This window comes from Monodelphis domestica, chromosome 1, assembly GCF_027887165.1.
Source record: "Monodelphis domestica isolate mMonDom1 chromosome 1, mMonDom1.pri, whole genome shotgun sequence".
Classification (NCBI taxonomy): Eukaryota; Metazoa; Chordata; class Mammalia; order Didelphimorphia; family Didelphidae; genus Monodelphis; species Monodelphis domestica.
The window spans coordinates 71,020,858-71,048,351 of NC_077227.1; the positions used below are offsets into that span (position 1 = coordinate 71,020,858).

At 38.9% G+C, this 27,494-nt stretch overlaps 1 protein-coding gene across 1 annotated transcript; it reads left to right on the forward strand.

The window, feature by feature from the left end:
* Positions 1–675: 675 nt before the first annotated feature.
* Positions 676–15,422, forward strand: NPY4R2 (neuropeptide Y receptor Y4-2). The gene is made up of 3 exons (XM_007478569.2): positions 676–1,770; positions 2,447–2,577; positions 9,241–15,422. The coding sequence occupies exon 3, from the start codon at positions 9,325–9,327 to the stop codon at positions 10,447–10,449; it is 1,125 nt and encodes a 374-aa protein (XP_007478631.1). The 5' UTR covers positions 676–1,770; positions 2,447–2,577; positions 9,241–9,324; the 3' UTR covers positions 10,450–15,422.
* The last annotated feature ends 12,072 nt before the right edge of the window (positions 15,423–27,494 follow it).

Below are 27,494 nucleotides of genomic sequence, written 5' to 3' on the forward strand. Positions count from 1 at the left end.
CCCTTCTCTAGGTTTGGCTCTCTGACTATTAAGCCACCCAGCTGTCCATCTTAATCATTTAAAACTTTTCCCCAGAGCCTAATTCAGAGTTTTGCAGTGAGTGTAAAAATTTGTTGAACTGAAATGAATTCCATTAGAATAAAAAACAAACCAACAAGTAGAAAGCTAGAAAAGATCCTTGAAATTATCTACTCTAACCTCTTTATTTTTTAGATAAGGAAACAGAAGCTAGAAAGTTAAAGACTTCTCCATGGTCATACAATCTTGGGACTAGAACTGAGGTCTCCTAATTACTAGTGATTTTACAACAATTCAGTGTTCATCTTGGACAAGACATTAACCTCTGTGGTTTCCACCAACAAGATGAGCTCAGAATCTCTTTCAGGCTTAGGTTGTTTTTGTTTTTGTTTTAGCCCAAGAGGAAACATGGAACAGGGAATAAAGAGCTGTCTTTGGCATTGGGAAGCCTTAGGCTTGAAACCTGCTTTAGCTACAAACTGGTTGTGTGAATCTGGGTAAGTCACCTATCACCTGTGCTCCAGGTACCCAATTATGACTGAATGTTGAAGAGAAGGTGTAGATCTGTATGGGTAGAGGCAGTTCCTAACTGGGAGCTCCTTTTATCTATGAGATCAAAGATGCCATGAAAAGAGTATGTTAGAGAAAATCCTCCCAACAACTATGATATGTCAGTTCCAGAAAAAACTTAGCATCCAGGCTATGACTTACTGATCATACCCAGGGAAGCACACACATACTTGCTCAGAGTCACTTTACTGGTAAATGTCAGAGGCAGGATTCGAACCTAATTCTTTCTGATTTTAGACTCAACATTATTCCCTGTTTACCACAGCATCTCTATAATAATAACTGTCATTTCTGCAGAATTTTAAGATTTGTCAAGTGTTCTACTATATCTTCTTTGATCAGGTGGTGAGGTAGAGATGTTGGGAATTATTATGCCCATTTTACAGATTGAGAAACTGAGGCTCAGAGAAGTTATGTGATTAGCTTATGGTTACACAGCCAGGTAGCATCAGATCTGAGAATCAAACCCAAGTCTTCCTGATTCCAAGTCCTCCAAGTTCAGCCCTCAAATCCCCTAAACTAAAATCCTTATTGTTCCGGTCTACATGCCTGAGTTCAAGGAGGCTTGAGGAGATCCAGTCTGATGTTTCCTGTAATCTCAGCTCTTAACCACCAGGAGGTGCTTTGCAAAAGCTAACTTTGCTCATCCCAGCAAATTAAAGTGAAGGACTGACAAGAGACCAGGACTCAGAAATCCTGGCAATCCTTTCAGACCCCAAAGTTTCCCTTGAAGAATTAACTCCCTTGCTCTTGTGCTTTGGGTCTTCTCCCTGCCGTAGGCTTAGCGGGTCTGACTCTGCCCTACCCTGCCCCCTCTGAGGCGGTCAGTAACACTCCAGACAGCTCTGAGCTTCAGGTTTTCCCCTGCCGCTGCTCCTGGCTAGAATTCGCATCAACAGAGGGTGCTAGAACTTCAAAGGCCAAGCACAGGCGGAGCCAGTTCCCTCAGGGTCCCCTTTGTTGAGGGTGAAAGCCAGGTCCAAGCCTCTGGTCAGGTCCAAGCCTCTTGTCAGGACTCTAGCCCACAGACAGCTCCCTCCACAGTTCTCAGGAGCTCTGGCAGCAGGGGGCTATTTGGCCACTGTTGCTGCTGCTTGGCTCAGTCTTGCTGAGGAAACCTTCTGGACAAAGCACAGGGAGAGCATCTGGCTCCTGCCCACCTGGGGCTGGGGGAATGCGCAGGTAAGACTAAGGTTGGAGACTTCCTTTCAGGTTGGGAGAGAGCAACGGGCGAGGGACTATAGATGAGGATTGCGGAGTCTTCCCTCATTTCCTTCGGTCTGAGACTTCTCAGTTTAAGGGATCTAACAAGACCGAGGAAACGGGTGCCTGGGTAGCAACAGGTGCCCTCGCTGGTCCTGCATTTGCACTTGTTGCAGACGCCTTAGAGCTACCCTGCGAATAAGACCTGGAAGCTTGGGACTGCCAGCTATTCACTTACTGCTCTCAGGGCAGGCAGACACTCTCAGGTAGCATTTATTGAAGAAATGAAACGGGAGGGGCACATTTGGAACAAAGAAGAAAATATTATCCAGGCTCCTCTGGGCTCTCTGTGGTAGGTGGTTTTCTCTAATAGTCCAGAGGAAGCGTGGGGTTCCCACCCCCTCCTCCCGATGACTTAATGCGAAATAGATTATTAGGATTCCTCTTCCTTTTGGATCTGAAGGGAAGCTTGGGGCTAGGTATATTTTCCCTGGGGTGATGGTGGTGGTGGGGAGAATTATCTAAAGGAACTCAAATAGAGAGAGAGACAATTTTGCAGAGCTTTCAGCTGACTCACCAAGTAACACATACCCCAAGAGAATTGTGCTTAAGTCTGTAAGTCTGAGAAAATTATTCTATTCGATTAACATGTTAGTCAAAACAACCAATTGGAATGGGAATTGAAAATAGGAAAAGAAGATGCGGTGCCAAGATGAGGAGAAATTTGGGCTGGACACCTGAAAAAAGTCCCTTCCATGGAGCTGAAGCTTCTTTGCCATCAAACAGGTAGGATTAAACAATTGAACTCATTCGGATATATTGAAAAAGTGGAAATTTCATTTTAAAAATGGGTTGATATTTGAATAAATAGTTGAATAAATAGAAATATATATAGAAATATAAATAGAAAAATAGAAAAAATAAATATAGCTGGCTTATAGAGCTCTCCTAAAATCATGCTCTTATAGATATTGTCTAACTTGATCCTTGCAACAAGGTAGGTGGGGCAAATATTGTATATCCACTTTGCAAAAGGGGGAAACTGAAGCTGAGAAAAGTGATTTGTACAAGGTCACATAGTAAATTATGGGGCCAAGATCTGGACCCAGATCCCCTCCTTCTAAGCCCAGCATTTGTTTTACTATTATATCAGGATGCTGTAAGCAAAAAAGGGCAGACTTAAAAAATGATTATCATAAGTCATAGTCTTAGAGATGGATTGGACTTCAGAAACCATCCCTTCATTTTACAGATGAAGATACTGAGTCCCAGGGACGTGAAATGGTTTAGCCCAAGGTTAAATCAATTACTAGCCTCAGAAGTGAGATTTGAATCTGGATCTTGATACTAGAATGAGTGCTCTTTGCATTCATTGTATGAGGCTACCTGCCTTCATTCTTGTAATTTTGTATTTGTTTTTTCCTTCATGAGACTTTGTTGACATTTTGTTCAAACCAACATGAAAAAGAAATTGGGTTCTTTCTCACTCTACGCCTTCATTCTTTTCTCTCCTAAAGCCTAGATCTGTTCATGCCATTTTCTTACCCAGTGGTTTTCTAATTTCTCTAGAATAAAATACAAATTCCTGTTTGGCATTAAAAGTCCTTCACTCCTGGACCAAGGCTCTCATTCCAGCCTCATTAAAAATCATTCTTCTCCCCTCACTCTAACAGTCCAGCTATGTTTATTTTCTTGCTCATCCTGACACCTGACACTCCATGTCTGTCTCTGTGCTTTCATATTGGCTCTCCCCTATGCTTGGAACCTGCTCCCTTCCCATCCTGGCCTTTTAGAATCCCTTTGTTTTCCTTTTAAGTTTCAGCTCAAACTCCATCTTTTACATGGAATCCTTCCTGTCCCTCCAGTTCTTAGGGACTTTTGTATATGATAATATACAGTTATGTTGGCTCTCCCAATAGGATGTAAGATTATTAAGGTCATTTCATTTTTGTCTGTATTTTTATCTTATATAAAGTAGATATTAACCGATTTATACTGATTAATTAACTTGGTTCCCTGGGACTTGGAAAAAATGTTCTGGGAAGGGTGTTTCTTATATCTACTCTCCATCATGAACTTATATTCAAATAGATTTGATAAAAGTTATTAATTATCTGTCTGAGCCTCCATTTCTCATCCATAAAATGGGAGGATCAGATTGGATCTCTAAATTGGGATCTAAAATTGGATCAGATGATCTCTAAAGAGTTTAAACATTCAGTGATTTGAAGAAGTCAACTGGATTTAGTCTCTTTCCCCTGTTAGCCTCCTGTCTCCTTCCAAGGTCTTTTAAGATTATTATTGTTGTAGGATGGGAAGCAATCTGAAAAACTGATTCTGTCATCCCAGTTCAACAAAATTCATTTCAACAAACATTTTAAATACCTACTGTGTTTGGAGCATCATGCATTTGGAAAGGGGAGCATTTGGATTCCTTGTTGAGTCATTTCAGTCATGTCATGTCTGACTATGACTCTGGTTGGGATTTTCTTGGCAAGAATACTGGAGTGAGTGGTTTGCCATTTCCCTCTCTAGTTCATTTTACAGATGATGAAACTGAGGCAAACAGATTTAAGAGACTTGCCAAGGGCCAACACCTAGTAAGTATATGAGGCAGATATAAACTCAGTTCTTCCTGACTCACACAGGCCCAGCACTTTATCCACTGCTCTATTAGCTGCCCCAACATTTGGATAGATAACATTGATTACATATGGACAAAAATACAGACAAAAATGAAATGCCCTTAAGAATCTTATAGCCTATTGGGAAAGCCAGCATGACTGTATATAACTAGTTGATAACATTGATAACAGGACTAGAACTAGAAAGCCCCTAGGAGTCATCCCTCCAAACCCCAAATAGATGAGGAAACAGACATAGGGAGGTTAAGTAACTTGCCCATGGTATCAGAGTAAAGCTTGAGCCCAAGCCTTCTGGCTCCAGTGCCAGTGATATTTTTCACCATTATCTCATGGTTTCTGCTCTCATGGCTCTTATGATTTAGATTTGATTATCTTGATTACCTGAAGACAAAGGGAAAACAAACAAAGCTATTGAAATGTTGGAAAAGGAGGCAGCTAGATGACACAATGGATAAAGCAGTAGACCTGGAGTCAGGAGGACCTGGGTTCAAATCTTATCTCAGATACATCCTAGCTGTGTGACCCTGGGCAAGTCACTTATTAGGACAGAAAGTAAAAATAAATAAAAAAGAAATACTGGAAAAACAGAAGGGATTATCCTTCTAAAGGGCTAATAATAATGATTATTATTCCCATTTATATAGCACTTTATGTCTTATAAAACATTTCATCACAACCATGAGATGATTTGAGTATTATAAAATCTACTTTATAGATAAGGAAATAGTTTCTTAAAGTTTAAAGCAATTTAGGACATGCCGAAGAAGCAAAGACTCTTATAGTCTTTTGCTAAATAGGAATTCCTCCTAGAAATTCAATTAAACAATTTGAACAAGCACTTTTTGAAGATGTCCCTACTTGTACTGGGAAAACAAAGACAAAGACAAAATGATAAAATGATGCCTGTCCTCAAGAAGCTTACATTTACGTGGAGGAAATATCAGGTACAAAGACAAGTAAATATAAGACATTTGAAAAATCAATCCAATTGAAGGATGGGGAAGAAGCCAGAAATTTGGACAGATCTTTGGCCATAGGAAGTCCATTTGAAGTGAGCCCTTGAAAGGAATTAATAATTCAAAAGGTGAAGATGAACAGACAAGTGTGTGGAATAGCTAATGCAAAGCATGGAGGTAAGCATTAGAGTATTTTGTGGGGGATTGTCCTCAAGAAATAGACATCCAACCTATAATGAAAGAGCTCCAGGGAAGGGGAATCCACAACCATCTGAGGCATCCCATTTCACTATTGGACAGCTCTAATTGTTGTTATTGTTGGTATCTTCCAATCAGCAAAGGGCTTAATCTGTAGGATTCAGTAGCATTAGCATATGTAAAAATGGTCAATTTGTTCTGATTCTTCTTACCTTTTATAGAACAGGATTCATTGCCAAAGGCAATGGTAAGCAAAGCAAGAACCCTAGCACATGGGAAGGTACAAAAAGGAATGTTTCTACATTAATTCCTATCAAAGATGGTTGGTTACAGTTTTTGGTCTCAGTGTGGACAGCTCTAATTATTTGGAAGTTTTTCCTTTCCTTTCTCTGACTTCTAATCATTTCTTTTAACTCTGACCTTTAGGACTAAGCAGAATGTTGAATTTTTCCAAATGACATCATTTTAATCATTTGGAGATAGCTATTGTATAAGTACCTTAATCAAAGTAGTCTCTTTATCAGGCTGATTATCCTATATTCCTTCAATTGATACTCATATTGCTTGGTCTTGGTTCCTTCACAAACTCTTTTTTTTTTAAACCTTTATATTCCATCTTAGAATCAATGCTATGTATTGGTTCCAAGGTAGAAGGGCAATAAGGACTAAACATGGGGTTAAATGACTTGCCCATGTTTACAGAGCTAGTTAGTGTCTGAGATATAAATCTAGGACCTCTGTCTCTAGGGCTGGCTCTCAATCCCCTGAACTACCTAGCTGCTCCCTAATAACAATTAATGGAGCCTAAAGCTGAATGAATTTTCTTAGTTGCCATGTCACATTGTTGACTGATATTGAGTTTGAAGTTCATTAAATTCCCCCTTCCCCTCCACATTGTTTGTTTGTTTTTTCCCCCAGCCAGGGCTGCCCCATTTTTATTTGGAAAATTGATTTTTTGAACCCCAGTGTACATCTTTACATTTATGCTTATTACATCTTGTTTTTGTATATTTTTTCCTGATTCTAGCTTTAACAAGTATTTACTAATTTACTTATTTACTAAATAATTAAATTAATTAAATAATTGCAATTTACTAAATAATTAATTTGCTAATTAGAATAATAGAATTTTGGATTTCTCAAAGACGATAGTTGGCATTCATTTATGTGGAATGACATCAAGTCCTACCTTGAGATAGTAGAATAGATCTTTACATTGAGAGAGTTCTTTAAGGTAAGCAAAATACTTCACACTAACCCTCTGGTAGTAGTGCAAATATTATTATCTCTGTTTTTAAGACAAGAAAACTAAGGCTCAGGAAGATCTAATGACTTGCTCATTGTCATATGGCCAGTAAGTATAAAAGACAAGCCTTGAACCTAGGTCTCCTGACTCTACAAGTAAGTTCACTTCCCAAACTGTTACTACCATAGAACAGTTGATCTTTGACAGGTTCCCTTTATGTCTTTGATTTTGTGATTGATTAACAGGAAATTCTATTATGTGATTCAGAATTAAAATATTTAGATATTTGACCTCTCCAAGAAGCTCTCTGAGCTAACACTGTCTGGGCACACAATGGCACCAGACTGTTCAGAGGCACACATCTGCCTCACTGTCAAGATTTCCCAAGTGAGAAATGAGATAACTTGCATTTAAATAATGCTTTGTATTCTTGAAGACTTATTCATGCCCATTATCTCTTTTTAAACTTGCAGAATATCACAAAAATATATGTTAGTTACCATATAAATGTTAGTTATTTATTGTTATTATTATGAATATTCACAGAGAAATGTGCATTTGTCTTTTTAACTTTTGACCTCATTTTAATTTAATATCTTCTATGTTAATATCTACCATGCTCCATTAAATTGCTTTCATATTTATAGATATGAGATGGATATATATATATAATATGTAGTATTTTTCTGTCTCTATGGCACTTATTGATGTTCAGACCTAGCTGTTTTCTATTGGGCATTGGCTTCAGCTGAAGCTCATTTGGAGAAGTAAGGATGATGACCTCCCTTATTTGCATGAACATTCTCAGGCTTAAAAGGATATGGATAAACTCACTATACTGAGCATGACAATTAATGTATAAACTCACTATTTGGTCAAACATATCATGCAGGACATTGTAGTAAGGGAATTTTGCAAAGCAGAATGCAAGAGATGTTACCAAAGGTCACAGGTTACAGGCAGTTAGGTAGTGGATAGAATGTTGGACTTGAAGTCAGGAAGACCCGAGTTCAAATCAGCCTGCAGACATTTACTAGTTTTATGACCTCTGAGCAAGAATTAACCACTTGGTCTCAGTTTCTTCATCTGTGAAATGGGTATAACAATAGCAACTACCTCATAGGCTTGTTGTGAGGATCAAATGAGAATTATATATGCAGAGAATTTTGCAAACCTTGAAGTGCTAGGCAAATGTTAGATATTTTATCATCATCATCATCATTATAATTTTTATACTGACCTCAGCCTGTGTTTTCTGCTTGTGTGCTGTTGCCCTGCTTTTATGCTTTCTGGACATACCTCTTGCTTTGGGCTCCCATTCACTTGGTATTTTCAGCTCAGTATTCCAGTCCTGGGCATTCTCTTACTGTTCCTTCCATATGACTCACCTCTTGCTTTCACTCTCCTGTGAAATGAGACTTTCCTTTGGCAGAATTTGCCTTTATGGGATCATTTGAGGAGATGCTAGCTAGTGCCTTGGAATGACATCTTAGAGATGTCAGCCCAGAGAGATTTAATCCCCTGTGTCAACAATATCTTGTCTTTGTGACAGTTTTAAAAGAAAGCCCAGTGTGTGTGTTGTTTAAAAAGTTGGTTTGCTGTTGGCTTAAATAGAAAATATAACAAAATAAATAAAACATTTACAAATAAAGTTTTTTTAAAAAAAGGAACAGCATGATATAAATAGCCAGAACAAAATACATAACATCCCTTTGCATAGTTTTTAGACAACCCATGTACCCATTTCACAGAACTAGAATCTAACATCCCTTTCATCTCTAAGCTAGGATTCTAAGAAATAGGCAAATGGGGACAAATCTTACGTGTGTGTTGTCCCATGTCTGTCTTCTCTACTCAGTTCCTGCCCATTGATATCTATCTAGCAGCATTCAGAATCAATCACTTATTATTGTCCATATTGCCTCTATGATATATCTTGCATGTGTTCTCAGAATTCTCTGATATAGCTATTAATGTAATTGAGGCTCTCATGACCTCTTGCCTCAACTTCTGCAGTAGTCTCCTAATTGGTCTCCCTGTCTCAGGCTCTCTCCTCTGTAATCCATCCTCTACACAGCTGTCAAACTGTATTACAAAAGTACAGACCATGCTTACTTGTGTGACCTTGGGCAAGTCATTTAACCCGATTTTCCCAATTGTTCATGCTTGTTCCCCAGAAATAATTTTTGTATTTTCTTCATATATAGTTTGAATTTACTTGTTTATATACTTGCTGTTTTCTTCAGTTGTGGGTATACTCCTTGAAGAAGAGAATTATTTCATTTTTATCTTCATAAAATGAGAGGATAACAATGAAATAATTCCCTTCCTCCTTGCATGCATTGAATAAATGCTCATTGAATTATAACTTGGTGACTTTGATCAATGATCTTTCCCTTTGCAGGTGAGGTGTTCCTTGGGTACATTGTAGTCTTGCTGAAGTGGCTATCATAGACCCAGTGATTCTGCTGACCACCCCATCTCCAACATGAATTCAACTAATTTTTTCAATCTACTGCCAATATTACCCCAAGGCCAAAACAGGAGCTGGAGGAAAGGTCTCCTCTTGAACTTCTCCGATCACTGCCAGAATTCCATTGACCTGAACAGCTTCCTGGTCACTGCTTACAGCCTGGAAACCTTCATAGGCATCTTAGGCAATCTGTGTCTGGTGGGGGTGGTAGTCAGACAGAGGGAGAAAGCCAATGTCACGAATATCCTCATTGCTAATCTGGCTTTCTCAGACTTTATTATGAGTCTCTTTTGCCAGCCTTTCACACTCATCTATACCATCATGGACTACTGGATCTTTGGAGATGCCATGTGTAAACTGTCTGCCTTCATCCAGTGCATGTCAGTGACAGTGTCTGTTCTCTCTCTTGTTCTGATTGCCCTGGAAAGACATCATATGATCACCAATCCCTTAGGCTATATGCCCAACATGATCCAGGCCTACCTAGGGATTGTGATCACTTGGCTCATTGCCTGCTTCCTAGCTATGCCCTTCATGGCCAATAGCATCTTGAGGAATGTGTTCCAAAAGAACCAATCGGAAGCCATGAACTTTTTAGCAGACAAGGCTGTTTGTACAGAATCCTGGCCGACGACTCAACACAAATCCATTTACACCATCCTCTTGCTATTCCTCCAATACGTTGCACCCTTGACCTTTATCATCGTGTGTTACCTGCGCATCCATCGTCAGCTGAAGAGGAGAAGAGACCTTTTTAAGAAAAATGAGTTCTCTTTAGGGGTAACTCAGATGAAAAGGATAAACTCGGTGCTTCTGTCCATGGTGGCAGCTTTTGCCATTTGCTGGTTGCCCCTGCATGTTTTCAATGCTCTTGAGGACTGGTATCATGAAGCTATTCCCATCTGCTACGGGAACCTAATTTTCTTAGTATGCCATTTGATAGCCATGGCGTCCACTTGCATCAACCCCATCATCTATGGATTTCTGAATAGTAACTTCAAAAAGGAAATGAAGTCACTCTTCCTCGTTTGCCAGAATAAGCCCTCAAAGGAGATCTATGAACAGTTACCTCTGTCTACTGTGCAGAGTGAAATTTCTAAAGAATCTTTGAAGTTGAGCTCTGAACCCAATTCTCTTTAGCTGCTTGGAGATGAGCCTCTGCTGCCCACAGCTGTCACCAATGCCCCTGGAATTTACATTCCAGCATGGTAGGAACATGGTAGAAACAGAGCCACCAGACCTGCTAATGGCAGCATGGGGAACATCGTGAAGGCCACTTTATCTCTTGATTTGCCTTGTAGTATATCAATTGAAAATTATTCAGCCATTCATTCACAGGCTTTTAATCCTTTGAAACGTCCATGGTTTCTCCCAGTTGACACTCCTTCCCTTCATCAAGGAATTTCCTAATAGTAGTCTGCTTGTATTATAACAACAACAACAACAATTATTATCTTTTGGCCACTTCTCTGGGGATAAGCCTCATCCCACTTAACTAGGGCTGGTTTTCAGGTGTCAGACATATACATGTACTTCTCTATTCCTGTACCCCAAGTCCTTTCCAACTGAGAAAGACCAGAGAGAACTTGGGTTCTGTTGGCTCAGCAATCAGGAATTCCAGATCAGTTCCATGAGATGGAGAAGTCTCGAAGTGGAACTTCAGTGAAGGTGTTAGTTTTTAAAGCTAAAAAATAAACTTGATATAAATAAATCTGCTGTAGGAGCTCCAGAATGCTTTGCTCCTTACTGAACCAGCATGCTTCAGAAATGGAGATGATTGGCACACTAGAGTCAATCTTGATCCTGATGACTCAGCAGCAAATAAGACAGATGAGAATCTGGGACTTTGGTTACCATGAATGCTCCTGGGAATCCACAAATGAGGGCATCTGTCTGGAGAGAACAATTTCCTGGAAGCCAGAAGCATCTAGGTGGTGTTCCCATTGAACCCCCCCAGCCCCAGCCCTTTATATCTAGGCAAACATTGTAGTTAAGATTTAAGATGGAAGTCATGGCTCTTCTCTAACGTATTCTCCTTTATACACAAAGAGGATTTATGTGACCTTGGCAAGAGGATCCACCCTTTGAAATGGTTCTCATGTGATGGTTATGGATTTTCCCAGACCTGTCTATACTTGGATGCCAATAATTTCACTTATTGTCTCCACCAGTTAGGAAAGTCATGTGTAAAATATTTTAGTCTTGGCTGGAAATCTAGGTTGCATAATTGAAGGGCACTTACGGTCAGGGTGGCTCATTAGGAGAATGGGTTCTGACACTGCCCATGGAAGAGGATGAGGCTGAGTGGCTCTGGCAAAACAACAAGCCCCTGACCTTTAGCTGAGCTAATCAACTACAGACTGAACATGTGTGTGAGGAAAAGGGAACTGGATGAAGATTTTTTGGGACCCTTTGTAACTTGGCATAGTAGATAAAGCACATGGAATCAGTAGTCCTGTGTTTGAATCCTGCCTTAGACACTTACTAGGAATGTAACACTGGGCAAGCCACCTAAACTCTATGAGCCTCATTTTCTTATCTGTAAAATGAGAAAATAATAGTATCTACCTCATAGAGTTGTTGTGAGGACCAGATGAAATAAGGGTGTGAAACACTTTGCAAACCACAAAATGATGTCTAAATGTGAACTATTGCTATCGCAATTGTTATTATTATTTCTCTAAACAAGTGCTAACTAGGAAGCTATTTGCTAACACATTAAACATGGGCTTGTAGTTGAATAAGAATTTCTGTTTTTTCCCCCATGGGATTTTATGCAACAACTGAGACCTTTTCCCCTCCCACCTCTGTTGCTGCAGAGGTAGTTGGAGCCCAGTTACTCAGCCCTTAGCTCCTCTTCTCTGGTGGGGCTTGGGGAGTAGAAACATTGGAATCAACACTTTGATACTTGACTGCTCAAAAAAGTGGCAGAGGTCATAGGAAAGTGATGCTCAACTGGGAGGTCAACCAAATTGCTGCCAAACATGCTGGTACAGCCTTTTAAGGTCTTAGCTCATGATAAGCAGAAATCAAGTAAGCTAATAAACCATATTTACTGCTTTGTCATTCAACCCCCCCCCCAGATGTAGAGGGATGATAGAATTTAATCTGAAAGTTGGGAAATGACATTTGCTTCTTTATAATAACATTAAAAAAACTGTTGTATGTGAAAAAAAAAACGTGACATTTTGGGTGGGAGGTTGCTTCCTGCTCCCTCACCTGGCCCTGTGCTGCCACCCCAGGGGTCTTGTTGCCTTGGTGCCACTTACCTGGGGTTTACTTCCCCAAACCCCCTTACTTCTACTCCATTTCCTCTTGGGGGGTTGAAGAATAGGGGGCTAGGGACACCTGGGCTATGCTGTAAGAGTGTGGTCTAGACTCTCTGGGGGATGGGTCTCTCATCCCCTCCCCTGACTTCCCCCAGGGATGCACTGTCCTTTGTGATTCTTTCCCATCCCCCTTTCCCACCTGAGTTTGACCCAGGTGCAAGAATTCCTATACTTTGTAAACTTTAAAGTACTATATACATATTAGTTATTATAGAATCATCATCATCATTATTCATTATTGCATATACAAATAACTGTTGGAGAAGAAAATGAAAAACCACTCCAGTATTTTTGCCAAGAAAATCCTGAATGGAGTCATGAAGAGTTGGACATGACCAAAAAGACTGAACAATAACAATGACAATAAATAAAAACAATTGCTTAAAATAGTGTACATATATATTATCTACTCTCATCATTTTAATCTACTGCCTGAGGGGGATGCCTTGGAGTATCTTTTGAACTCTTAGAGGACAAAAAGGTCCAACAGCAGAAGTTATCTGAAACCACACATGACCTAGTAACCACAGCTTTCGTCCTTATAGCAAGAAGATTAAAGGAATTGGTTTAAAAGGAGTTTGGCTTAAATGAACACTGGTAGTTTGTAGCAGGGCTATGCCTTTTCCCTAGGCTAGCCAGGGGACCACTACAAAGCTGTCAGGACGCCAGTCTTGTGTGATGACTTGAAGGACCATCGCCCAGCTTGGTTTTTTGCACTTTGCATGGACATAGCATTCAAGATTGTCCACGTTCAACAAAGAATTGTGACTTTGCAATCACAGAATTTGTGACTCTTAGATCCTGTGGTCTTATGGAGACCTTCCTGTTTGTAAGAATCTCTTTCCTTTAGCTTAAGAAAATGTAGTTACAAAACTTGGCTATAATTTATAAAGCTCTTGAAGATCACTAAAGATGCTCTTTCTGCCAAGGATAAATGGAGGTCAATGAATTTCAATGGGAGATTGAAGAAGAGAAGATGGTCCCATTATTGGGGCCATCATGGTATGTTTTCACTGACATCTCCCTCATATGAGGGGAATGAATTGTTACAAAAAAGAACCAGTTAAAGTGGAAGAGTGAGAAGAAACTACGGTTGACTCTGTCTTAATAACAAGTAATGTTATGTTAATTAGGCATCACAAAATAGGGAGAAAAAAAGATGAAAGAATGAATGTATTCGAGGGGATTGGGTTTTAGGCATGATGGAAAGAGCATTGAACTGGGAGTCAAAAAAGGCTTGAGTTTGAATCTTGCCTTGGACATTTAGTGACTCTGTGACTCTGGGCAAGTGAATCTAACAGCTGTCAGCCTCTGTTTCCTCATTTGTAAATAGGGAAAATTAATAGCATCTATCTCATAGAGTTGTTTTGAGGGTCACATAAGATTAATATAAGTAAAATGCTTTGCAAATCTAAACCACTATATAAATGTTAGCTATCACTATTAGAGCTACCAGTCTTTTAAGAAACTCTGCTTTCATTGCTTTAACAGATTATATTTAAATCCTAAAGTATTGAGAAGTAAATGGTATTTTGGAAGCAGAGAGTTTTAGTCATGTATTTTAGTCCCTGTAGAAGAGTCTAAATTTCTCAAATCACATTTCCCCTCTTTACCTCCTACCCCTGCTCTTGAGAAACTACTTATTAGAATAATTGATAGTTAAATCTCCACATCATATAGTAGACAGGGTGCAGCCTTCAGGGTTAGGAAGACCTGAATACATATTTCACTTCACTTGCTATATGATACTGGGCTTCTTGGGGCCTGAGGTTGCCTCATCTGGAAAATAAAGGGGTTGGACTCACTGACTTTTAGGATGCCATTCAGCTCTAGATTGGGGATCCTGAGAGCCGTGATCCTGTAATTCTATAATCCATTCTGTGGCTACTTGAAGGAGTTGAACTTTGTTGTACTTTAATAATATTACCACGAAGAAATATTTAGGAAGCTAAAGTGGTCCTTTTCTTGATTTTGTTAGGATAAATGGCCAAAGCATCCTTGATGAATTTTTAATTCTTAAAAAACTTGAGCAAGTAACAGTAGAAAATATATGAGTATTTCCTAAATAAGCACTAGGGATCCCTTAAGAGCAGAATAAAATTCCCCTCATTTCCCTTGCCTGGCTCAGGTTGGTACTATTTACCAGCAGAATTGGCACCTCTCTTTGCTGGGTATAGCATGGTATAGGAAAGAGCACTGATTTGTGATTCAGAAAATTCAGAAGGTTGAGTCATGTCTCTGCTTCTTAGTAGCTATGTGATCCTATGTGAATTTCCTAAAATTTCTGAGCCTCCTTTTCTCCAACCGCAAAATGAAAATGATAATCAGTACTTGCATTAACAGGGTAGTTTTGTGCAAAGTGCTTTGTGTTGTCTATTTGTGTTATTATAATCCTTTAGAAAACATAACAGGCAAGATGTTAGTGACAAAGATCACACAATTCCCAACATGACAGGAAGTGAAAGGAGAATGAGGGAAAATAGAAAAAAAGGTTTAAAATTCCTCTCATCCTTTTTTTACTTGTTTTACCAAACATTGTAAATACAATCCAAGTAGTAGTCATTGTTGATGACAACATTAATTGAGCAGGGAATTTGAATGAGATGGGCTAGAGACTTATACATCATTTTCACGTAAATGGGTTAAGGTTCTACTATTCAAGTTTATATAATTGTTCTTATTAGGAGTTTTCTGAGCAGGGGCTACCTCTGAGCATGTTTGACTGTTTGTGTACACCTTCCATATGATTGATACACACTAATTAAACTGTGGCAATGAGAAGCATTATTGGATGTGAATTTTTTTTCAATGACATTCCTATTGGTTATCTTGGATTCCTGGACAATATACAACATTTTAGTAGTCAGGCAGAATTTAAGACCTACCTCATAATTTACTTAGTGATGGATATCTACAAAGTCATAGGATCATTGGATTTAAGGCTGTAAAGGATTTCAGAGATCATTTAATCTAACCATTACATTTTAGGGATGAGACAACTCAGGTCCAGAGACTTTTTTCTTAGGTCATAAACCAAGTCAAGTTATTTTTCCGGTTACTTAGACACATACCCTGAGACTAAGCTTTAGAAATATGAAAACACTATTTTAAAAAAGCATACTTGTAACTGATTAACAAGATGAATCAGAGAGCCTATCACAAGGGGATAAGTACAACCTAATTGATATCACTGTGGTGGAATGCAAATTATAACTGAAATAGAGCTTTGAATGGGTATACTTTATTTGAAAGGAATGGGGCTGCATACTAAGAAGCTGTCCTCATGTGAGGACCAGAGGGTGGAAACATGGTAGGGAGTTCTTAGGGAAACATCAATAGAGACAGAACAGATGTGATATTGTCATCAGTTATTCTATAGACCACCGAGGTAGAAGAAAGAAATAGATGAAATTAGGGGAAAAGATCAGAAGTCTGGTACAAGAAGCATTCTGGAGTAGTGATGAGACTTCAATTATCTAGGCATCTTCTAGAGTATTTTTCTATCTGTCAAAAGGAGAAGAGTGAATAATTTCCTGACTTGTCTTAATGATGATTTCATGCTTTAAAAAGTGGAATCAATATCAAAGAGAAATTTTTTTCTGAATCTAATTCTCACCAATAGGAAGAAACTGGATGCTGAGATGGAAATAATGGGAAACAGGTAGAAAGTGAGGAGTGAGAAAGATGTGAAACCTTAGGTTTGTGATAGAAGGAGAAGAAAGCAAGGAATGATCTACCATGCACTTAGACTTAAAAGAAATTTATTTTCCTTTTTTCCAAATTAATTTTCAAAAAATCACTAAAACTTCATCTTCTTTCCTCCACCCATTGATAAGTTGTTGTTATTGTAAAAATTGTTCCCTGATGCTGCTCACTTTATGTCAGTTCATAAGTTTTTCCATGGACACTAATGCATTGTTAGTGGAACTGTGAACTGATCTAAGCATGTTGGAGAACAACTGAAATTATACCCAAAGAGTTATAAAACTGTGTATGCCCTTTGATCCAGTAATTCCATTATTAGGTCTGATTCAAGGTAATCAGGGAAAAAGTAAAAGAACCTATATGTTCTAAAATATTTATAGTAGCTCTCTTTGCAGTGACAAAGAATTGGAAATTGAGGGGATGCCCATCAGTGGATCAATGGATGTACAAGTTGTGGCATATGGTTGTGATGGAATACTATACAGTAAGAAATGATGAGCAGGTTGATTCAAAAAACAAACAAACCAAGGAAAGACTTGTTTGAAATAATGCAGAGTGAAATGAGCAGAACCAAGAGAATGTTGTATCTAGTAGCATCAATACTGTTTGAAGAGTAACATGAATGGCTAAGCTATTTTGAGTAATATAAACATTCAAATAAATTACAAAGGACCCATGGGAAAATTTTTATCCACCTCCAGAGAAAGAACCGATCTATATCTATATCTATTAAGAATTGTATGGTATTGTATGATTCTACATATGTATTTCCATATCAAATTTGCACTTCTGCAGGATGGGGAGGGAGGAAAACAATTAGGAACTCAAAATGCAACAAAAAAGTTAAATAGGTATAAGATAAAAAATTAAAAATTTAGACAAATAAAATATATTCTCACATATCTCTGACTAGTTTACCACTTTCATCCCTCTTTTTTTTTACAACACAATAGTATTTCATCATACTTATTGCCGAATTGATGGTCATTTTCTCACTTTCCAGTTATTTACTACCTCAAAAAAGAGCTGCCATAAAATTTTTTGTACATATGACTCCTTTCCTTTTTTCTTTGATTTAAGATACCTGATTTCAAAGAATTAAAAGGAAAGTTAAATTGCCTGAACAAATCTTCTTTATGGAAAGTTGTACTGGATAGAGTAAGAAATTATTAAAAATGAAATTCTGAAGGCATAATGAGAAATAAAGCTAATGAAAAGGAAAAAAAAGATAGTAAGTTTAAAAGACTGATGTGGATATTCAGGAAACCTATTAATCAACTTGGATTTTTTCTTTGTTTCTTTCCTTCTTTTCTCCCCCAGGTATCTCAGCTCCTCCTTCCCCTCCCTGAACTATAGAAGGTACCACTAGACAAAAAAGAGATGTATATATAGATTATGTCTTTTTTATTTCTATATTTCAGTTCATTCTGTGGAGGTGGGCTTTCCCAAGTTATTCTTTAAATATTAATTCTGTAGCTGTATCTAATGTTCTCTTGGTTCTACTCATTCTTCTTTTCATTATTTTATGTAGGTATTTCTAAAAATTTTTTAATTAGCCTGATCTTCATTAGTATTGCTAAGTCTAAGGTATACATAGTTTTATAACTCCTTGGGCATAATTCCAATTTGCTCTCAAGATGTTTGGATCAGTTCACAGTTCCACCAACAGTGTATTAGTGCCTACCAATTTAGACTAAAAAAGCCCCCCAAACAAAACCCTTACCTTCCATCTTGGAATCAGTACTGTGTATTGGCTCCAACGCAGAAGAGTGGTAAAGGCTAGGCAATGGGGGTTAAGTGTCTTTCCCAGGGTCACACAGCTAGGAAGTGTCTGAGGTCAGATTTTAACCCAGAACCTCTCATCTCTGGTCCTGATTCTCAATCCACCGAGCCACCTCATTGCCCCACCTCCCCCATTTAGATTTTTTTTTTAAAGACATATATAGAATTTGAGATAAAGGTAAAAGAAGCCAAATGCAAAAGTGTTACTCAGTCCTGTAAGAATAGTGTCAGCAGCAGGCAATTGGGATAGAAGAATTGCAAGGTTTTAGTGAATCATATAAAATACTGCTCCACATCACTAATGACAAGAGAAATGTGAATCAAAGCAACTCTGAGGTTTTACTTTACACCCAGAAAACTGGCAAAGATGACAAGATTTAAATTGTCAATTTTGGAAGGACTATAGAAAGGTAGTCATAACAATACACTATTGGTGGAGCCATGGAGGATCCAAACAACCAGGAAAGTGATTCCAAATTATATTTTAAAAAATGATCAAAATATCTGCTTACAGATCACATTACATGATCTGTATTCACTACATGAATACCTTCAAGGTTGTCAAGGATTATATAACAGTCTTAGACCTACTAGACCTATGAGTAGCCTAGATGGGATCAGGTTGGCTGGATGGTAGACTACAGTAATTGACAACTATACCACCTTCTCCTTGCTGGTAGACCATTTCCTTATCGATTCTCTGACCTGGTTCTAAGGCAATCAAATAGCAAATCCTGACATTTCCTCATAAATTATTAGAAATGAATATCTTTTTTATTAATTAATTAGCTCTCAGTCCCCATTCTTTTTTTTTCTTTGTTGTTTAGAACCCTTGCCTTCTGTTTTAGAATCGATACCGAGTATCAGTTATAAGACAGAAGATCAATAGCAGCTAGATATTTGGGGTTAAATGATTTGGCCCAGGGTTACACAACTAGAAAATATGTGAGGCCTTATTTGAACCCAGGTCCTTACAACTGCAGACTGGACTCTTTATCCACTGAACCAAATGGCTGTCTCTCCCATTCTTTTATTTTTCAATTTGAAAAAAATTTATTTAATTAACTAATTGAGAATATTTTTTCATGGTTCCATGATTCATGCTCTTTCCCTCCCCTCCTCCCAACCCCCTCCCATAGCCAATAAGTAACTCCACTGGGTTTTACATGTGTCATTGATCAAGACCTATTTCCATATTATTAATATTTGCACTAAGGTTGATTGTTGAGTCTACATCCTTAATCATATCCCCATTGAACCATGTGATCAAGCAGTTGTTTTTCTTCTGTGTTTCTGCTCCCACAGTTCTTCCTCTGAATGTGGATAGTGTTCTTTTTCATAAGTCTATCAGAATTGTTCTGGATCATTGCTTTACTGCTAGTATGAAGTCCATTACATTTGATTTTACCACATTGTATCAGTCTCTGTATACAATGTTCTCCTGGTTCTGCTCCTCTCACTCTGCATCCATTCCTGGAGATTGTTCCAGTTCACATGGAATTCCTCCACTTTATTATTCCTTTGAGCACAATAGTATTCCATCACCAACAGATATACAATTTGTTCAGCCATTCCCCAATTGAAGGGCATCCCCTCATTTTCCAATTTTTTGCCACCACAAAGAGCATGACTATATTTTTGTACAAGTATTTTTCCTTATTTCCCACTATTTTTAAATAAATGGGAGAAATTTTCTGATAAGCTCTTCTCTCTTTCTCTCTTTCCCTCTGCCTCTGTCTATCTGTCTGTCTGTCTGTCTGTCTGTCTCTTTCTGTTTCTTCTCCTCCTTTTCTTACTCTCTTCCTCCCTCCTTCCATCTAGCTCTCATATTCTCCAGTCTCATAGGTTTTAACATTGTTGTTATGGTTCATGTAATCTAATACAGAAGCAAACAATAAAACAAAGATGTCAATATTATTTCCAATGTATCAGAGTGAGAAAAGCTCATAGACAGAGTCATCTCTGTGCTCTTCAAAAGCAAGGGAAAGAGGCATGGAATGGTTTTGCCCTGTAATACTGCCACAGTTCTCTCAGGAGTGTCATTAAATTTCTTTCCCAGCTCACTAACTCTTCAGACTGTTCCATATCCTCAGCTGCTTCACCCATGTTGGGATGACTGTACCCTGAGACCTCCTCCTGAGCGAGTGCAAATTGATGAGCAGGAGAGATGGTAGGAAAGAGAGACTAGTGACCTTGCATGGGATATAGACCCTTTCAAGCCAGGCTCTGGGAAGGTAGGAGACTGTTATGTGCTAGGGGTCCCTTTTTGATTCTTTGCTAGTGTTTATGTGAGAATCTCTCTGTTTCTAACTTATTTCCAAATTTACACAAGAGGGACATCTCATCTTCATATAAAAGCTTCCATTTGGGGTGGCCAGTCTAGCTTTCCTATTAAACAATCTAGTGTTTGCACATTCTGGGAATTATAACTACATCTAAGCATTGAGGGGATTTTCCTTTCTTAGAAAAGTATTTTTATTCTCCTAGATGGAGGGCACGATACCCTCACTTCCCTTTTTTATGGCCCAAATTTCAAACATTTAAATAGGAACAATACTTGTCACTCCTTCCTTTGTCCTTTCAGGTGATAGGAGATTTGGGTAATTAATGCAAAGTCTAGAAACATCTTTTGGATCTTCAGAGAATTGTTTAAATGGGTTTTAGCCTTAGACATCTCTTGGGGTTGGCAGTAATTAATCAATCTCCTGCCAGATTGTAGATAATGTAATAGAAGATATTAGGAGAAGAAAGTCAAATGGCAGATATAACTTGGCATCAGTGACAAATATTATTTCATGTGCTTATTGTTCAACTTCTGAATATGAATATGAATATGAATGAGTCTGGTGGAAAAATAATTGAATGTGGTTATCAGAATGCTCAGGTTGCAGTCTTAGCTCTACTGATTTATTGTTAATATGACCATGGATAAGTGACTTTGACTCTTGTAGTCTCATCTATAGAATGAGGATCATGACATCTGCCCCCTGTCTCCCTCACAGGGTTTTTGAGAGGTTCAAATGAGATAATTTAAGTTGCTTTGCAACCATAAAGGACCATAGAAATGTAACATTGTGGTTGTTCAGTTGTATCCAACTCTTCATAATCCCATTTAGGATTTTCTTGGCAGAGATACTGGAGTAGTTTGCTACTTCCTTCTCCACTTCATTTTACAGGTGAGGAAACTGAGGCAGACAGGGTTAAATGGCTAGCCCACAGCCCCATGGTTAATAAGTGCCTGAGACCGGATTTGAACTCTTGAAGATGAGTCTTCCTGACTACCTTGTTGCCCTAGAAATGTAAGAAGGGATGTGCAATTAAGTCAGGGCTGCAATGTCATCAAGAAGTGACCTTCTGGTGTAGGAGAAAAAGAATCATGTTTGGAATCATAAAACATAGGCTCAAGCCCTTCTATTTAGAATTTGTTTGAAATTGGACAGTTCCATCTTCTTCCTGAAGTTCTTGATATTAAATGATATATAAGATGAGGAGCTTGAACTAAACATTCTCTATTGTCCTTTTGACTCAATGAATCACAGAAACAGTTTTAAATGGTAGATGGAAAAGGGTCTTTCATAGTTTCTAGACTCAATTTGTTGATGAGTGGTTCCCTTTTTCTGGGCACCTTACTTGTTCTGTTGCTCCTTAGGGATTTTCAGAAACCTGAGCGAGCCAATTAACCACCAACCCTGAAGGGTATCTTTGGTCATGATTGGGGGTATTATCAGCTTTAACGTTTCTAATATTACAGCTCTTGCACTTCCGGAATTCCTATTCCTGCCTAATTACAGTAGTTTTATCAGTATGGAATTTGGCCATGGCCCCCAAACTCTTTAAAATACATTACTTTTTATTCATTAATCTATTTATGTTGACTCTTCTTTCTGACTACAAGGAAAGTCTGCATTTGTATCATTCAGAACAAAGAGCTTAACTTCAAGAGGTAAAACCTTGTTGATAACAAGGTCTGGCTCTATGGCTGTCATGCATTTTCAGTTGGCAAAGGCCAAAGCTTCTTTTTTTCCCCTCTTTTTGCAAGCTTTTTCTAAGTCCCATTCTCATTTTAGATATCTAGATTGGCAGAAGCAAATGATGATGACCCTGATGATGGCAATTCAACTGCATATAACTGAACAAATGACAACCATTTGTTAGGTTCCGGTGATAGGTGAAGGGTACTAAATTAAGCTGGAGGGAGGGGAAAAACATATGTGTTTCCCTTTTCCCCCCTCCTTTCTTTTAGGATCATATAGTTGGAGAGCATGTTTCATTTTTTGCTTTTGTCTCCCCAGTACCATATACCCTGCCTGATACACAGTAGGCACTTAATAAGTGTGAATTAATCAATTGATTGATGTTAGAGGCTATGCAATCCAATTTGCTCTGAGTAAGTGATTTGTCCAAAGTCACACAAGTAGTGTCAGGGATAGGATTTATACCCAGGTTCTCTGACTCAAGAGCTGAGATGCTTTATTTTTTTTTTTGACCTTTCTTTATATTCTTAGTGATTAGCACAAGGTCTTGTACATAATAAATAAATGCTGAGTGATTAAATGACTAATTAATTCTGCCATGTTACCTCCTTAAAACAAATTACTTTACCCTTGTCTGTTTTTATTATTTTCATGGTTCATGGTAATGAGAAAAAGTGCCCAATGTTTGAGCAATTTACCAGAACTGTTACTTATTTATAATATACTAAGAGAGAACAAGGAAGGGTGTGAAAATGCCCTTTGTTTGGGTTGTTCCCCTCCTCTCTCTCTCTCTCTCTCTCTCTCTCTCTCTCTCTCTCTCTCTCTCTCTCTCTCTCTCTCTCTCTCTCTCTCTCTCTCTCTCTCTCTCTCTGCCATCGTCCTCCTCTTCTTCTTTTTGTTCTTCTCCTTCTCCTCCTTCTGCTTGTTCTTATTCTTCTCCTTCTCCTCCTTCTCCTTGTTCTTATTCTTCTCCTTCTCCTTCTCCTTCCCCTTCTCCTCCTCCTTCTTTCTCCTCCTCTTCCTCCTCCTTCTCCTCCTGTCTATTTCTGTCTGTCTCTGTCTTCCTTCTGGGACCAAGGCTCAAAACATGGATTTATACTTGAAGCTGTTGTACTGCTGAATACTATTCCCAGAGGCTTCTACAGCTCTTTCCTAATATATTATTTCTATCGATTGCTTACTATCTGTAAGATAAATCTATAATGGACTACTGTCTTAATAAGGACTAGAAATGTTCGGAATTCCAAACGGCCAATGCAAGGAAATGTGGAGATCATAACAAGATGGAAAAGACAGGGTTAAAGAAAGGGAAATCAGGGAGAAGAATGAAAGCATGCCTGCTGGGTCCTAAATGGAATCTGTTACCTTTCTGGGATCTCCAGGGTGGAACTGGACACTTACCTAGAGCAGTATAGGGAATGAGTATGCTCTTTTCCAAACCAATTAAGTCTAGTAGTTTTTCATGGGGTTCTTATCTGGGTCAATCAGGACCAGGCATCGGAGGAAGGGAGCATGGAAGCCATAACCTGGGAACTGGTACTAATTTTATACTAGTAGTGGTGATCTTGGGCAGTATTCCTAAGGAATAAGAGACTAATTTATTACTTGCAAGGGAGATTACATGCAAGGAGGGCAGAATAGACAGAGATGGGGTCTTTTTGAGTGAGATCTCATCTGTTTTTTGCTAATTTCTTCACCTTTGAGAAGGACTATTATGTGATATGTGGTGTCTCTGTACCCAGAGTGCTTTGCCAATCTGTGGCCATGCTATTTTGAACTCTCAGAGCTATGGATATTATATTAAGGGGAAGATCTTTGCTAATCCCTGCTCGGGTTCAGTAAATCTGGATTGTGGATCTGATTATGGAATCTGAGATAACTTCCCTCAACTCAAAAGAGCTGCCCCATGACGGAATGGGGACACGAATAAATGCCAGACTTAATTTTATTGTTCATTCATTTTCACCCATGTTTGACTCTTTGTGACCCCATTTAGGGTCCTCTTGGCAAAGATACTGGAGTGGTTTGCCATTTCCTTCTCCAGCTCATTTCACAGATGAGGAATATGAGGCAAACAAGGCTACTTTCCCAGAGTTTGAACTTTAGACAGTAGGCGGGGAACATTGAAGGCTTTGAACAAAGATATAGCATGATCCAAATTTGTGAATAAAAAGCCCAAGTTGACAACACTGTAAATAACTCGCCTTAAGTTTTCTTAAGCTCTTTCCTCTCATCAATCAATCTCTTGAAGGAGACAGGATAAATTTTATTTCTAATTTAGAAGTGAGGAACATCAGGAAGTGAACATTGGATCAAAGCTAGCAGTTAGCACAGGGGCTTGAATTTACACCTCTTTACTCCAAATCAATTTATTTTTTTTCCTACTGATGTCTCAGAGAGGTTACATTTGTAATGGGAATGCACGAGTCTATGAGGACCAGTCTTTGAGGTATGCTTGGGTATTCCCTGCTTGGTTTCAGTCCAATTGATGATGTGGAAAAGAGGTTGGGATAGATCCAGTTTCTCACCATGATGACTCAGTGGCTGGTACTATGTGAGGTCAGGAAATCTTCTAATTGGCTATGGAAGAACTGATGACTTGGTCATTCCTGAGCTGGAATCAAAGGTACATTCAAAAGAGGCTCCCTGTCTATTGCTTGGTTGCAAGGAGATAGGACTCAGGGCTTAGAGCTGTCTGAAATTTCATGTCAAAGATGGCCTGTTCCAAACCCATTGGGACACATGCAGTAAGACCCTTTTGTTTCCTTGCGATAGCTCCTATATAAACATGAATATAACAGTCTTCCTCAATCTTGGTGGAAGAAAAAAAATTACAAATACATTGATACCTTACAAATTAATTGGCTATGGCAACACAAGGTTTATGTGAGCCAGATATAGGAAAAGATGCAACCGGTACTTGGATCAATCTGATAATTTAAATTCCAACTTTCTGGACATTTGCATACACACAATTGCAATTAAACTTTTTCATTAAGCAACTAGTCTCCAGCTCCCCTGCAGGTTTTATAGCCTGGCTTCTTTTAAAGGGGCCATATCTCTTTTCAGTTAAAAGGCCAAGCTTATCGGAACTTTTAAAAGGCTCTAAGCTGTGCTTGGCCAGGTTTCAAAAAGAGAATTTAAAGGTGGTTTCTCTGTAAGTTGCTATGGAAATCCCTAGTAAAATGGAACACTCTATTTTGGAGGAGACAATATTTTGGAAGCCAATTTTCCCTAAATCATTCCTCTGAGTACCTGCAAGAAAACATTTTGGGGAGTAATAGAAGTAAATTCACTTTCAAAACCCTCTTTTAGCTTTGATATGCATCCTGAGCTCTTTGTGGCAAGTCCATTCTAGAATCCTAGGCTCTGGAAAGACCTCTGGCTGGACGAGAGTCTTTGAATATTTCTCCCATATTCCTATTTAATCACTTCTGCTTATCTGTTCTGTCTTTGGGAAAGAGAAAGGGATATCGGAGACAATGTGGCATCTTGGCTGGAGCTCTGACCTTGAAAGGAGATGCTAGCTTAGGAACTAGAGGAATAGGGCTCTCGTTAGAGAGAAGCAATCCTGGAGTTGTTCCTGGATGAATGTTTACTCTCTAGCAGCACTAAGTTCTTTCCTCATGTTGAAGCTTCAACCCAGGGCAGCACTATTAACCAAAGGGGTGTCCAAAGTTCTAGAATGGAGGTTATAGCCAGAGAAGAGGGACCTCCTGAACAACCTGCTTCATGGAATAGGAAGAGGATTTTGAAACATGACTTGGTGCTAGGAGGAGTAACTTGGGTCAAGAGAAGTATGATGTTCCTTACCCCCACTCATCAATTCACCAAGAATCTTTGGTGCCACAGAGAGTCCACACTAAAGTTCTGTTGTTTCTCTCCTACTCCGGTGGGCTTCTTAGTGCACACATTTTTTTCATGCACTCTTCCCTGGTGGATACTCTCATATTTCTTTGCCCTCTGGTTTAGGGGCAGCTAGGTGGTATAGTAGATAAAGCTCCAGACTTGGAGTCAAGAAGACTTGAGTTCGAAGATGACCTTAGACACTTTCTAGCTGTGTGACCCTGGGTAAGTCACTTAACCCTCTTTGCCTCAGTTTCCTCATATGTAAAGTGAAATGGAAAGAGTAAACCACTCCAGTATCTTTGCCATAAAACCCCAGATGGGGTCATGAAGAGTCAAACATGACTGAAAACAACTGTTAATGTGATCTGAGGGCAGGAACGTCTAAAAGCAGAATGAGAATTGACTGAGAGGAGAGCAGGTATTGATGGCTAGGTCCATTGGGAGGTCAGTACTCAAGTGAAGTTGAGAAGGGGATTTGTAGAGTGTCACCATAAGAAAGAACCTTAGAGATCAGAGAGGTAGGTGGCATGTAATCAGGTACCATAAAATGCTGAAGTTTGGGAAGACAAGCTGATTCCCACAAATGGTCAGCACCTCTATGATGCCCCTAGTCTCACATCTTGATCTGAATCTCCTTCTTTCTTTTTTTTTAAACCTTTACCTTCCGTCTTAGAATCAATAGTATGTATTCATTCCAAGGTAGAAGCATGATTAAGTCTTAAACATTATGGATAAGTGACTTACCCAGGGTCACACAACTAAGAAGTATCTGAGACCAGATTTGAGCCCAGAATCTCCCCTCTTTAAGCCTGGCTCTCAATCCACTGAGCCACCTACCTGTCCCCAAATCTCTTTCTTTAATTATCTTTTTCCCTTGTCTCAGCATTTTGGATTTTGGTGCTCTGAGTAGACCTTGGTGCTGAATTGGTCTTCTGACCGTGTCTGCTCTATTTCTGATCCAGTTTTTATCCTTCCCCCATAGATGGATATTGTTCTCCCAAGACTCATCTTTGCCTATAAGGAAGTGTGCTTGGTTTAGACTCAGGAGGCTTAGGATTACAGCTGGCCCCAGACAATATTTGTGTCATCATATGAAAATCACAGTCACCTGGAGCCTCCATTTTCTCATCTGTGAAATGGGGTAATGGACTCTGTGAGGAAAGTGCTTTTGTACATCTTAAAAACATTTTTCCCCCAGGGAAGACTTGTGATTTCATTTGTGTAGGTGACCCTTAGTGAAGAGGCTCATTTGACCAATGTTGATTGTCAGCTGCTCTGTAACTTGTATTCTTAGAAAGTTTCAGGGAGGAGATTGGACCCTAGAGGTGAAGTGACTTATTTTAGATCACATAATCAGTAGGTAACAGAAGCAGGACTTGAACTCAGGTTTTCTAGACCTGAGAATACTATCTACTTCACCACTCCACCTGTCTCCTTTCTTCTTGGACTCTCTCATGCATCACTTAGATTGACACTATAAGATGGAGATATCCCTTAATCTTCTGGTTTGTAATTTCTTATAGAAGGTTCCTACTCTTTATAATGA